General features: G+C 39.7%; 1 protein-coding gene across 2 annotated transcripts in view; it reads left to right on the top strand.

Moving 5' to 3' along the window:
• Window positions 1–12164, top strand: part of OTUD7A (OTU deubiquitinase 7A) — a 161705-nt gene that overhangs the window by 105380 nt on the left and 44161 nt on the right. The window contains exon 6 of one of the 2 annotated variants that reach the window (XM_067305330.1): window positions 10374–10556. The exons of the other annotated variant lie outside the window; for it this stretch is intronic. Within the exon in view, the coding sequence (XP_067161431.1) occupies window positions 10374–10556 (183 nt within the window). The remainder of the gene's footprint in view (window positions 1–10373; window positions 10557–12164) is intronic. 2 annotated transcript variants of the gene reach the window in all.

The following is a 12164-nucleotide window of genomic DNA, read 5'->3' as shown; positions in this document are numbered from 1 at the left end:
ACTGTGCACATGCATCCTTTACTAATCCAGTTTGAAGGGGTAAGGCAAAAATGAATAAGGGACTTTTTAAAACTGTATTGCTTTATCTATGTCTTTGTTTTTCCTTCAGGCTGTCAAAGCCCAATGTTGTTATTACAGCAATTATTATTTAGAACAGAAACTTCACACTGTAACTGAGTTTATTTTTGAATTTCCCTTTCATCTAGATGCCTGCTGTCTCTGACACTAAAAAATCAGTACCCAGCCCTCAGTCAGAATGCATCTTTTACTCCTTATTCAGCTGCACTTTTTTTTTTCTCCCTTTTTTTGTTTCTTTCCTCCATACTAGGAACACTTTGGTTTTAAAATACAGGTCTTTCAGTCCTGTTGAATTTTACACCTGCTGACCCACATAGCACATGCAGCTGTTCTGGAAATAGTTGTTCAATAAGAGAATTCTTTCTATTGAGTTAGTGAATTAATTCTGTGCCTAAAATTTTATTAAAATTTTATATCATGCAACAGTATGTGAAATGATTCATGGCATTTGATTTTTAATGTAAATATTAGGATGCTTATCTCTTAAGTCAAAGGCATGCATGAATAAATTGTCTTCAATAAACTTTGATAAGATTTGTTCTTATGTAGTAAATCTAAAATTTTTTTAGTGTGAGCTCAGATATCCTGTAGTGGAAAAAAATTTGTTAAGAAGGAGTTTCTAACTGTAAAGCAGTGCCACGAAGAAGTGCTTCTGTGGTCTTTACAATGTAATATATAACTACTTCTGTGCTACCAAGTATAGTCTTGACAAAGTAGTGTCATCTCACCCATTCAGCTTCCCAAGCACTCTTCAGGACTGATAGGGAATTCCAGAAAATCTCAATGCTGATACCAGTCTCCAGAGGCACGGTTACTGGAGAGAGATGATGAGCAGCATGCTCATTTCCATACCTCCAAAACCCCAAAATGTCCAATGGTGCTTCCCCTGCTGACTTGCACAGTAGCAATAGTAAGGTTTGCACTCATCCTCATTTTCATCCCTCCCCCTGCAATTCCCTTCTTCACATTACTCCTCCAGATGCAGCAGGCTGTTGCTGCCATAAGACTGTCACTGAAGCTGCTTGGGTCTCCTAGAACATCCATCAAATCTAAGGCAGTTCTGCAGTGATACCTAGTGAATCCTGTTCTTCCATCCTAACACATGCTCTGGGAGCTAAAAATGACTTCCCCTTGAAAGAATTAAATCTTTTTAGAGTACAACAACAGAAAATGAAATCTATTGCTGCCTTTGAAGAAACAAGAAGATGTTATTTCATGCAGGCACTTCAGCCTGTTGAATAGTGAATATTAGCTGTTAGGTGCTTTGATCTATCATCTGGACTGGAATGAGGCCACGTACACTTTACAACTGCATGCAAGATCCTCTGGTGGGCAAACTAAACCTGAACCTGACCCAAAGTCCTACTAGATCATCTGTGTATGTGTGGGAAGGTACATATGCATGACTGCACGTGTGACTACACTGTACATTGCAGAAGTCTTTCTAAATGTTCCAGGCTTAAATTCTGGCTTTTCAGTGTCTGCAGATGCACTGTTTTATGCATCCATTCCTAGATGTGGTCTTGGGATAACTGGGACTTTTATCCAGGGCTTTTGAGGGGAAATCAGAGTAGGTCAAGACAGGTAATAAAGGAAGGATTAATTGGAAGCAATGGCTTCATTTATGGGATACAGTTAAAGAACTGCTTGTATAGCTTGATTGTACCATCAGAAGATTATGGTATGTAGGGAATGCTGCATGTGCCACTGACTAAGGTGAAGAATTCTTTGGGGATCCTGGTGTTAAAATTCTGGGGACTTAAAGCACCACCTCAAATACGAAAAAAAAAGCAACTTTTTGTTTTTCCGAAACAAAGGCGAACAGGTTTTCTTCTCTGTAGGCATCTGAACACTTTGGGGCATTTGTGACTCCTGGTAATGCACTCATTTTTAGTTCTGTCAGTAAAATCTAAAATTAAATGATTTTCAGTTTAGGTAAAATGCCTGTCTCTGGTGTTAATGACTACAGCTCACCTGTGATTGTCAGAAGCTCAATACATATTTCTTCATAGAACGTTGCTTGAGCTGACAGTCTTGCATCCTGTGTGTTCAAGATGCCCTGAAGTATTTCTACATCTGATGAACTGCTATTAAAAGAATTGTGTTAGGACTTTGTTAGGGTTACTGTGAGATAACAAAACAACTTTCACTCTACAGTGCTGGTGTTTTGTCTAGCACAATTGTATTCTTTCAAAATGTCCTTTGTTAGTTCCCATAAAAGTTAGTTTTTGATGACTATGCATAACATAATGTCAGATTGTTTTCTTTGCAAACATTATATGAACATAAATATCCTAGGACTCCTAGGATACTGGTCCATTTCTAAAGCCATATTAACAGATTATACAACAGGTACCATAAATAACTTCCGTAAACTTTCCAAAAACATTGTCTTGAAATAGTTTATTCTTCTGCTTTTCAGTAATAGCAGCAATATTTCTCTCCCAATTTTGACCAAGTGGTTAGTCAAATTTTACTAATGTGCTTGGAAGTCTTCCCATGCAGGCAACAAGTTTATCTTGATTTATCTTACTGAGCCATAGTGGACAGTGCACGTAATGCGTGTTACTGGAGATATCATACTCTTGTTCCCTCAGCCACCCTTTTCTACTTTTTGATTCCAACATCCTGAATGTGCTCCACTACGTTTGTATTCTAACCAGCTGTCTTTGTGCTCGTCCCTGTGTTGGTGGATGTTTTCTTTCTTATCAAAATAAGAGCGAGTTTTCAGAAAAAATGACTGTTGTCTTTGGTATTTGTTGAAATGAGGAGAAAAATGTTCTGTCATCAGTTAGTTTTCCACCCATCTCATTCTTCACTTTCCATTGTTAGCCCCATCTGATGCATTCAGACTTCTGATCTGTTACTCTTGCAACTCCAGCTGTTGCAGGCACATTGATAACTCCTAGAGCTAACTCTTGGCCCTCAAACCCCTTCTGCTCTTTTAGTGTCTTGTCCTCTCCTGAGTGTCTCATCACCATTTCTGCAGTTCAGATTCCTACTGTCCAAAATGGAATTTTCCTCCATTTAGTTATTTTTCTCCTCTGACCATGAGAAACTCAAAGCTTTCATGTAACTGTGTTAGTGCTGCTTTGGCAAGATTTGGTTGGTGTAGCTGACGTGATGCTGTCAGTGACTTGTCAGCTGTTGTGATTGTGTACTGAGATAATATTGTTATGCCCGACTGTGAAATAAATACAATAATATGTCCTGAAAACAAAGAAGTTAGCAGTCGGTATACAGTAGGATACATCAAATGAGTAGCAGTAAAAAAAAAAAAAAAAAAAAAAGATAGTGGATAATATAAAAAAGTCTTATGTTGTTTTTTTCCTTTAAATTGCAATAGAAGATCTTACTTGACTTAATTTAGTTAATGAAACTTTGTAAAATAGAACTACCTGTTGCTTCTCCTTCAGCCTTGTGATGGAGGATATGTCAGTGTATATCCTGTATGTACACGACATACATAGAGTTTAGTAGCATAACCTATGTTACATTCCTTCAAAAGCTTGTGGCTAAGCAGTAGGGAAAGAGGCTGCCTGCATGCTGTGCTCTGGGTCAGGTGGAGCCCTTTGTGCGATGGGAAGGGTTGTTCCTTTCGGCTGAGGTCCTGTGCAAGACATAACAATAAAATACAGAAAAGATGTGATGGAGAAGGGGACTTGTATGAGGAGCAAGGTGTGCAAGATTCCAGAGAAGGGCAGGGAACAGACATGCAAAGTAAACTTAGATAATAGAAAGAGTTAGACTTTTGCTCGGGACCCAGAGGGAATGTGTGCAGTTTGCTCCAAACCAGAAGGGTGCTGAAACTTGTTGGACAGGTAGCAAGACTGGAAGGAAGGACCTGCCCTGTAAGGCATTGGGGGATAAGTTTGATTTCATTTTTTTTTATTATTTATTTTTGTCCTAAATGACCCAGCAGTCCTTGAGATTTTTACTTCTTTTAAAATTTAACCTTGCTCTAGTTTGGGATGTAATAAAAGACAGCTTTAGAAATTCAAAGTCTTTTTGGTATGCTAAGTTTAAAGGAAGAGGTATTGGTAGTGTCAGCTGTATAATTCTCCACAGTCATAAGCCACACTGGTTTCTTGAATAACTTACAGCTTCTTCCAGTTTACCTACTGAAACTTTCTTTCTCCATGCTACGCTGCTAAAAATCCTTGATTGGATCATCTGCTCTGGGCATTTCTCATTTTTATAACCTTTCTGACTTGTTCTCAGCTTGTCCATTGCTTCTGCCATTTCTGTGGTCCTAGTTGCATCACTCTTTCTGTCCGTACTCCCTTCCTTGTTTCACACTGCATTATATTTTTGTATTGGTTCTCATCTCTAACACATAATCTCTCTAATAAATGCCTCTGTTCTTTTTTTTTTTCCCCCCTCTCTTCCTTTCCCCTAATTCTCTTTGCTGCCTCCAGTTTCCTCTACTTTCAACTCTGAATTCACTCCCATCATCCTCCCAAGTTGACAAATTCTCCTCCTCTTTATGAGCAACAGGAAAAACAAAAGGGCTGTTGTTGTATTTCCTTGACAAAATAAGAACCAAAAGGAGTGGAAGCCCTGGTGAAGGGGACAAGCTTATAGATTTCCAGTACAGATTGTGAAAGTGGTGGCTGAACATGCTTTTGCTAGCCATTTCGGCTGACTAATATTCAAAAATACTCATGGAGCTGGAAAGGTGCTTACTATGTTGTCTTATTTCGTTGATTTTTTTTCTTGCATTCTGATGCCTGAAGGCTCCAGGAAATTTGGGGAAAATTAGTCCAATAATCATTTCCTATGTGGGTTCTCTGAAGTTTCATGCTTTGGTGCTGATTGGCGCTTTTGCTCAGAAGATGGGGCAACTCCAGGGAGATGGAGAGACTTGAAAAGAAAGACTTTTCTTCTCTATAAAATATGTTTAGTTAGAGGAATTTTATTTTTTGTATAGTTTCAAGTTTCTATTAGAAGTTCAGTTGCTACACTGTGCCATGGAACATAACTAAGAGTTGCTATGCAATTTAGATCTTAAATGCAACACACTGTGAGCCTAGCTTCTGAAGGCTGACTGTATTTATTATGATGGAGCTTGTATACAAGATATTGCCTTTAGCCTAAAACTAAGGACAGCAGGATTTCTGTTACTCTACTCATTACTACTGGAATTCTGTTACATACATCAAAGCTGTCACACAGCAGTCTCCTATAGCGCTTGAACAGTGATTTTGTTAGATTTCAGAACTTAAACATGAAAATATCTTGAATAGGAGACTGTAAGGAATGCCATGGTACTAGAGGAATGCCATAAAGAGGCATAAAGAGGACCATAAACCCAGTTTGCTGTTGGGAGCAGCATCATGCTGGATTTGTAGTGTTTCCAATATTCAGATTATAGTGTTTCCTTTAAACCTTTATCTTCTAGAATTATATTTATCATGAATATTACTTTTTTTAAAAATTTCACTTTACTGCCTTCGTGTTTGAGAAGGAGATCTAAAGAGCATATCATAAGTATATCCTAAAAACAGAACCAATGAAAAACAATCCAAGATATGAAAAAATAGTAATAATAAAAAAGACAAAAACCAGCCCTTCTCCAAACACTTGTGATCTTATCAATTTTAGGAACTTGACTCTTGAATGTCCGGGTGTGGCAACTTCATTTAGATGAGGTATAGAAGTAGAACCAGAGCACTGACTAGTTTATAACCATTGAATCTACATGGAATTTTTAGAAAACAAATAATGGCAGTAACTCAAGTTTTTGTTGTAAGATCTCCAATAATTTTCTGTTAAATATACATTTTATCCTATAGGCCTTGTAGTAAAGGATTACTGCATAACATATATAACCACTCCATATCTCTGAAGTAGTGGTTTATATTATGTTCTGAAGTTCTTCAGGGTAAATGTAACATTCCAGCTAGGTAATATTAATTCTCAGTTTGCAATTTTTTTAGTACTGCAAAATCTGACATAGTACAAAGCATTTTTATACAGATAGTTTTTTTACTGTTAAAATCACCTCTTTAAAGAACAAAATCTTAACTGAAATAGGAAGAAACAGCATAAGTACAGCATATGCTTTCAAAAATAGCTGTTATCTACAGGGTTGCACTGAACTATTATTAGCTTATTCTTCTTTGTATGAGCAAATGAGTTATACTGAACTGCTACTCAGGTAATGCAGCTTTTCAAAGTACATAAATGACACAACCTTTTATGGTGTAATAAATCCTGTATTAATCAAGAAAAATTAGGTTACTTTTGAATTCCTGGAAAAATGCTCAAGGAATGCTGTGAAAAATCTCATAATTAGTTTGTGTGTGTGTGGGGGGTTCTTACTATTAAATATTTGTAATTTGCCTATTAAAAGCAAATACTTAGAAGATGCTAAGAAATCTGTGCATTTTAACTTAGGATTGTTTTGAAAATAACATACAAACATCTCAACATTTCCTTTTGTTATTTTTTGAGCCTGACAAGTGCCATTTGTCTAGCTGTACTAAGCAGACTTCTTTATCTTCAGATATTAGCCCGTGCTCTGTCATTGCTGGTCATAGCAGTATGACGAAGTGGTAGCTTGGAGGTAAATCTTCTTTTGGAGGATTCTGTGTTGGTAGATCTCACAAGCAGATCACACAGACATTGAACCACATTGACTGAATCCTCTCACTGTGTGTTTTGTTACAAAATGCTGTCCTATATTATTTGCTTTCTAAAAGACTTTGAGAATCCCTGTGAGAGCAAGTTCTCTCTGATGTGTAAGATAAAGGGACATAAATTATTTTGCATTTGCATTCTAGCCGCTCTGTGAAAAGAAAGATAAGGAAGTTTCTGAGTCTCTTGTGCTGTAACACTAAGGGTCATGCCTTTCCATTATTGCTGCTATTATCTATTTCTTACGAAACTGTACAGATGTGAGCTATTACTGCCTCTTGTTATTTTGTGGGATTTAGTGTTTATCTTAAAGTCCCAGTTCTTGGAGTGATTTAACTGGGATCAAAGCAAGACCAGAGCAAGGGAAGTCCTGACTCTGGCTTCTGTGATAAGATGTCTGGATCTGTGGATGAGGGGAGAGCTGTGGATGCTGTTTACTTCAGCTTTATCATGATATTTGCTGTCTCCCACAGTATTCTTATATGCAAGTTAGAGCATTATGGTCTGAATGGGTGGACAACTAGATGGATAAATAAATATTTGGATGGTTGAGCTCAGAGGGTAGTGGTTAATGGATTGCACTCTACTTGGAAGCTGAAAACAAGTGGTGTACCTCAGGGGTCTACCCATCTTTACAGTCTTCATCACTGAGGCAACAGAGAGCTCTCTCATCAAGTTTGCAGATGATACCAAACCGGTGTCAGTAGTCAGTATGTTCAAGGGCAGGGCTGCCATTTGAGGGGACCTAGACAGAGCAAAGGAATAGGCCAACAAGAACCTAATGAAATTTGTAAGGGCAAATGCAGAGTTTTGCACCTGGGAAGGAAGAACCCCCTGCAATGATACAGGCTGGGGCCTGAGTGCCTGGGGAGCAGCTCTGCAGGGAAAGGCTCTGGGAGTCTTGGCAGCCAGCAAGCCACACAAGAGCCAGCCATATGCCCTGCCAGCAAAGAAATCCAAAAGTATCCTGAGCTGTATCAGCAGGAGCATAGTCCGTAGATAGAGGGAAGTGATCATCCCTCTCTACTCAGTGCTCTTTAGACCACATCTAGAATACTGTGTCTAGTTTTGGGCCCCTCTGTACAGGAAAGACATTGATAAACTAGATTAAGTTCAGTAGAGAGCCACTGAGATGGTTGGGGGCTGGAGTACAGGCCCTCTGAGGACAGGCTGAGAGAGCGGGGCTTGCTCAGCTTGGAGAAGGGAAGGCTTTAGCAGGACCTAACAGCAGCTGCCCAGTGCCTATGAGGAAGTTATCAAGAAGATGGAGTCCGGCTCTTCACAGTGGTGCATGACAGGAGGACAAGGAGCAATGGACATTAATTGAAACGAGAGATTCAGAGTGGATACAAGTCCGATGAAGACATGGGGAACAGCTTGCACCGAGGGGCTATGCACTCTCCATCCTTGGAGTTTTCAAGACCAAACTGAATAAAGCCCTGGGCGACATGGTCTGATCTCATGGCTGACCCTGCTTTGAGCAGGAGGTTGTACAAGAGCTCTCCTGAGGTCTCATCCTCCTGAGTTATCCTATGATTCTAGGGCAGACAGGGTTAGACACTAAATACAGCAAATATTCCAAGGGGGCAGGCTGTCATTGCTGCTGCAGCCACTCTGAATCCGCGTGAAGTAGCAGAAGTGCACAGAAAGGCTTCATGGAGCTGTGAGCAGAGGGAGACTTCAGATGAGCAAAGGAAGGGAAATAAGAAGGTAACGCTTCAGGCTCCAAAGTGACTTGTCTGGGCTTTTTGGCCTCTATGTATAGAAGGATCTATATTTTCCATATGTATTTCTAAAGAACTATTTTACTTGTGCTGAGTTTCAGACAAGTTCTGTTGTGTCTGCCTGTGCTATGTCCATACTTTCTGTTGTAGCATACACATACACCTGCTGTGTTTTGGGATGTAAGGTCAGAGGAATGTTTGTATAGTTAAATTCCGGAAGTACCACAGAGCTAAGGAGCTATTATTCTTCTTCTTCAAATAGCATTTTGGCCCTGATAGAACATCTTAGGAAAATACACTTCTCTATTGATAGGGTTTTATATAACTGTGTTTACTTATAAAATGTAAAAGATGCACTGCATCACCGATTAGTCTTAACACCCACATAGCAAATGTCATCAGTTTTATACTCTGGCTTTTATGTAGGTTAACAGAAATGGCCCAGCCCTTTGGATGGATACAATGAATTTGTTGTGAGCTGTGTGAAAAGATTAACTTCCCAATTTCTCTCTTTGATTTCTTTCCTTTTGGAACAGATAGTGTTGTGGGGGTTATGCAAATACTGTTGTTGAATGTTTGATACTTAAAAGATTGACTGATCTCTGTATTTTTTAATGGGCAATCAATTCTATAGAGAACAAAAGTCTGATTTAGATCTGAACAATTAAGTCTGAGTGATGTTATTCACAAAATCACAGAATGGTTGAGGTTGAAAGGACCTCTGGAGATTGTCTAGTCCAATCCCCCTGCTCGAGCAGGGTCACCTAGACTACATTGCCCAGGACTGTGTCCAGACGGCTTTTGAATATCTCCAAGGAAGGAGACTCCGTAAACTCTCTGGGCAGCTTGTTTCAGTTCTCAGTCAACCTTCCAGGGGATTGAGGCAAGGCGTGAGCACCCTCTAGTTCCCTGGGTCCTTCTCCTCGCCCTTCTTAAAGATGGGAGTGATGTTTGCTTTCTTCCAGTCCTGATGCACCCTCCCAGTTGTCATGGCCTTTCAAAGATGACTGAGAGCAGCCTTGCAATGACATTGGCCAGCTCCCATAGCACTCCCAGGTGCATTCCATCAGGGCCCCTGAACTTGTGTATGCCCCATTTGTTCAAGTATTCCCTAATCTTTTTACCTAAGTATTCCCTAACCTAAAATTGCGTTTTGTATTTTTTTACACTGGTCTTACATCAAGAATAGAATAATAAAAAGCAGAGTGTTGTTTTTATAGATGTAAGGGCTCACTGGAATGCATGAGGCATCTCTATCAGTGTCAAGTTAAGACAAAACAATGTTAACAGTAGAAATTCAGTTAGGAAAAGGTAAGAGGATTTTATTGGGATTGATCTCTAAAACTGAAGTTAAGAAAATTTTGACAGATGATTTTAAATAAACAGTGTTAATTCCTGTTTAAGTTGTCTATATGCAATATTTCACTCCCTTACATAGAGATTTTGTTAGTTTCTTCAGTAATGTAGACAAACATCTCTTTTAAATGGGAAATTTTTAATAACAATAAACTGTATAAAGAATAACTGTTCACTGATGTGACACAATTGAGGGACTGTATATCTAAACGCGGTTCATGTATTAGAGAGAAGCATGAAGTCATACCACCGCCTGAAAATGGAAATGTTGAAACATTGAAGTAAATTGAAGCAAATGTGCAGCTGTGGATCGGTGCGGAAGGCTGCCGGTTCTGTCCCTGCCTTTGCCCATTTGGTGTGTACTTTCCAGGCGTTTGTCAGCTGGGCATTTTTGTTGGGGTGGGGTGGGGGGGTTGTAAAATGTTTCATGAACAGAATCTGTTTCCTTGCTGATCCTTTAGTCAGTGTGATTTCTCTGCTGAAGTTTGTATTTTACGTGCATATAAAGATGGCTTCTGGGTTCCCAGCCTGGTCACGTACGGACATCAGCAAAACATCCCTCTTGCTGTTTGGCAGGCAAAAACTGGGACTTGACGGCAGCGCTGAGCGACTATGAGCAGCTGCGGCAGGTGCACACGGCCAGCCTGCCGCAGGTGTTCAGCGAGGGCAAGTGCTGCAGGCAGCAGGAAGCCGAGCAGCCCCCGCAGGTGACGAAGGCCGAGCGGCCCTGCCTGCAGAGGCAGGACGATGTTGCTCAAGGTAAGAGCTCTTCCCCGGGGCTTTTGTGGGCAAACCGCTTTCTAGCCAGTCTGCCTGCGCTCTCCAGGGAGCCGCGACTCGTTCTCCATCGCCCTGTGAACTGTGTCGTTGGGACAGGCTTCACGCAGCTGTTGCTGGCCTGGGCCCTATATTTCACGCGTTTCAGTTGGCATGAGCTTTGCCTCAACTCTGCATGTTTTTTTAAAATGTGCGATACTGAAGTATGAAAATACGTTGTCCTGGAGCAGTCCTGTGGTACTCATAAAGCCTTTAATTGGAGGGTATCACAGACTATGTGTGTATGGAGTTTTAATGCTTTGTAAGACCAAGCAACAACACACCCTTCTTATAGCAAGTGATAAAGGTGCATGAAATGTCTGAATAACTCTTAGCTTTAAAATTTGGTTCTTTTATGGTTCTGCAGAGGAACCCCCTCACCCCCAGTCAAATTGATATTTCAAGAATTGAAATCTAAAGAGGGAAAAATGAATCAGCTACCTCTAGCAGTTGATTTCCAGTAGAAGATGATAAGCATTAGGATTTACTTTTTTGTATTCAGACCTTTTATAGGCTTAATTTCAGACCAGCGTGTCTCTCAGACTTTTGGAATAAATTTCTTTTTTATTTTAATTTAGCAATGAAGTGTAGTTTGCACTAAAATAAATCCACAGGCTTGACAGCTTCTCACCTAGAGAGGTAATAGCACTAGCTTGGTGATTTCAGCAGGGTTTTCTGTGCAGTCTTCAGAAGGAACAGAAAGACTTCCCCTTGCTGCTGGCTCTTCCCTCCTGCTAAACAGGAAATGGCATCTTAGATCTTAAGAGTGTCAGCGAAGCTTTTTTTGCTTGGTAACTTACATCAGCAGGAAAAGAACTGTGGTGCTTCTTAGGACTCCTCCTAAAAGCACTGAATTAATACGGATAAAAGGAGGAAGAGTAGCACACTGTAGTTAATAAAACTGTATCCCTTCATCCTCATTAGAATATGGCCTAAAAATCCATGTTATTAAACTGTGACTAGTAATATTTGATGAATATAAATTCTAAGCAGCTATAAAATATTTATTTGGGGTTTAAAAATATAAACAGGAGTACAGGACAGAAACTAAACAAAGAAAAACTTCCCATAGGCATCTGAGGAAATGCTCTAGCAGTGATTTCTGCATCATTGTGAAATGATATCCCAAAATAGCAGGGTGGACCTTGAACAGGTGTTGAAGGAAATGTGCTGGCAGAAGGATAGCACACGGGCTCGATCAGCAGACATTTTTAAGTCACCCGTGAGGACTTCAGAGTAATATGAAAGTCCCTTAATTACACAATTTGATGTTGGACAAAGCATGTTGCAGAAGGAAAAGGCTTGCATCATGCAGTTTACAAACCACTTCTGTTGTTACTTTTAGATTACACTTCTTCATCCAAAAATTAGACTGGTAAAAGCCTGTTTTACAGAAACTTAACAAATTTAATGCAAGCAAAGCAACTTTTTTTTCGCCTTCGTGAATTGTCATGAGTTTATGCCTATCAGCTAACAAAGCAGACGTTAACTGAAGGCATTCCTCCATGCATAACTAACAAAAGATGCATTCTTAAAAAAAAAAGTTACTGC

This window comes from Apteryx mantelli, chromosome 15, assembly GCF_036417845.1.
Source record: "Apteryx mantelli isolate bAptMan1 chromosome 15, bAptMan1.hap1, whole genome shotgun sequence".
Lineage (NCBI taxonomy): Eukaryota > Metazoa > Chordata > Aves > Apterygiformes > Apterygidae > Apteryx > Apteryx mantelli.
Note: the sequence above shows the minus strand (reverse complement) of the source record. Positions and strands in the feature narration are given on the sequence as shown.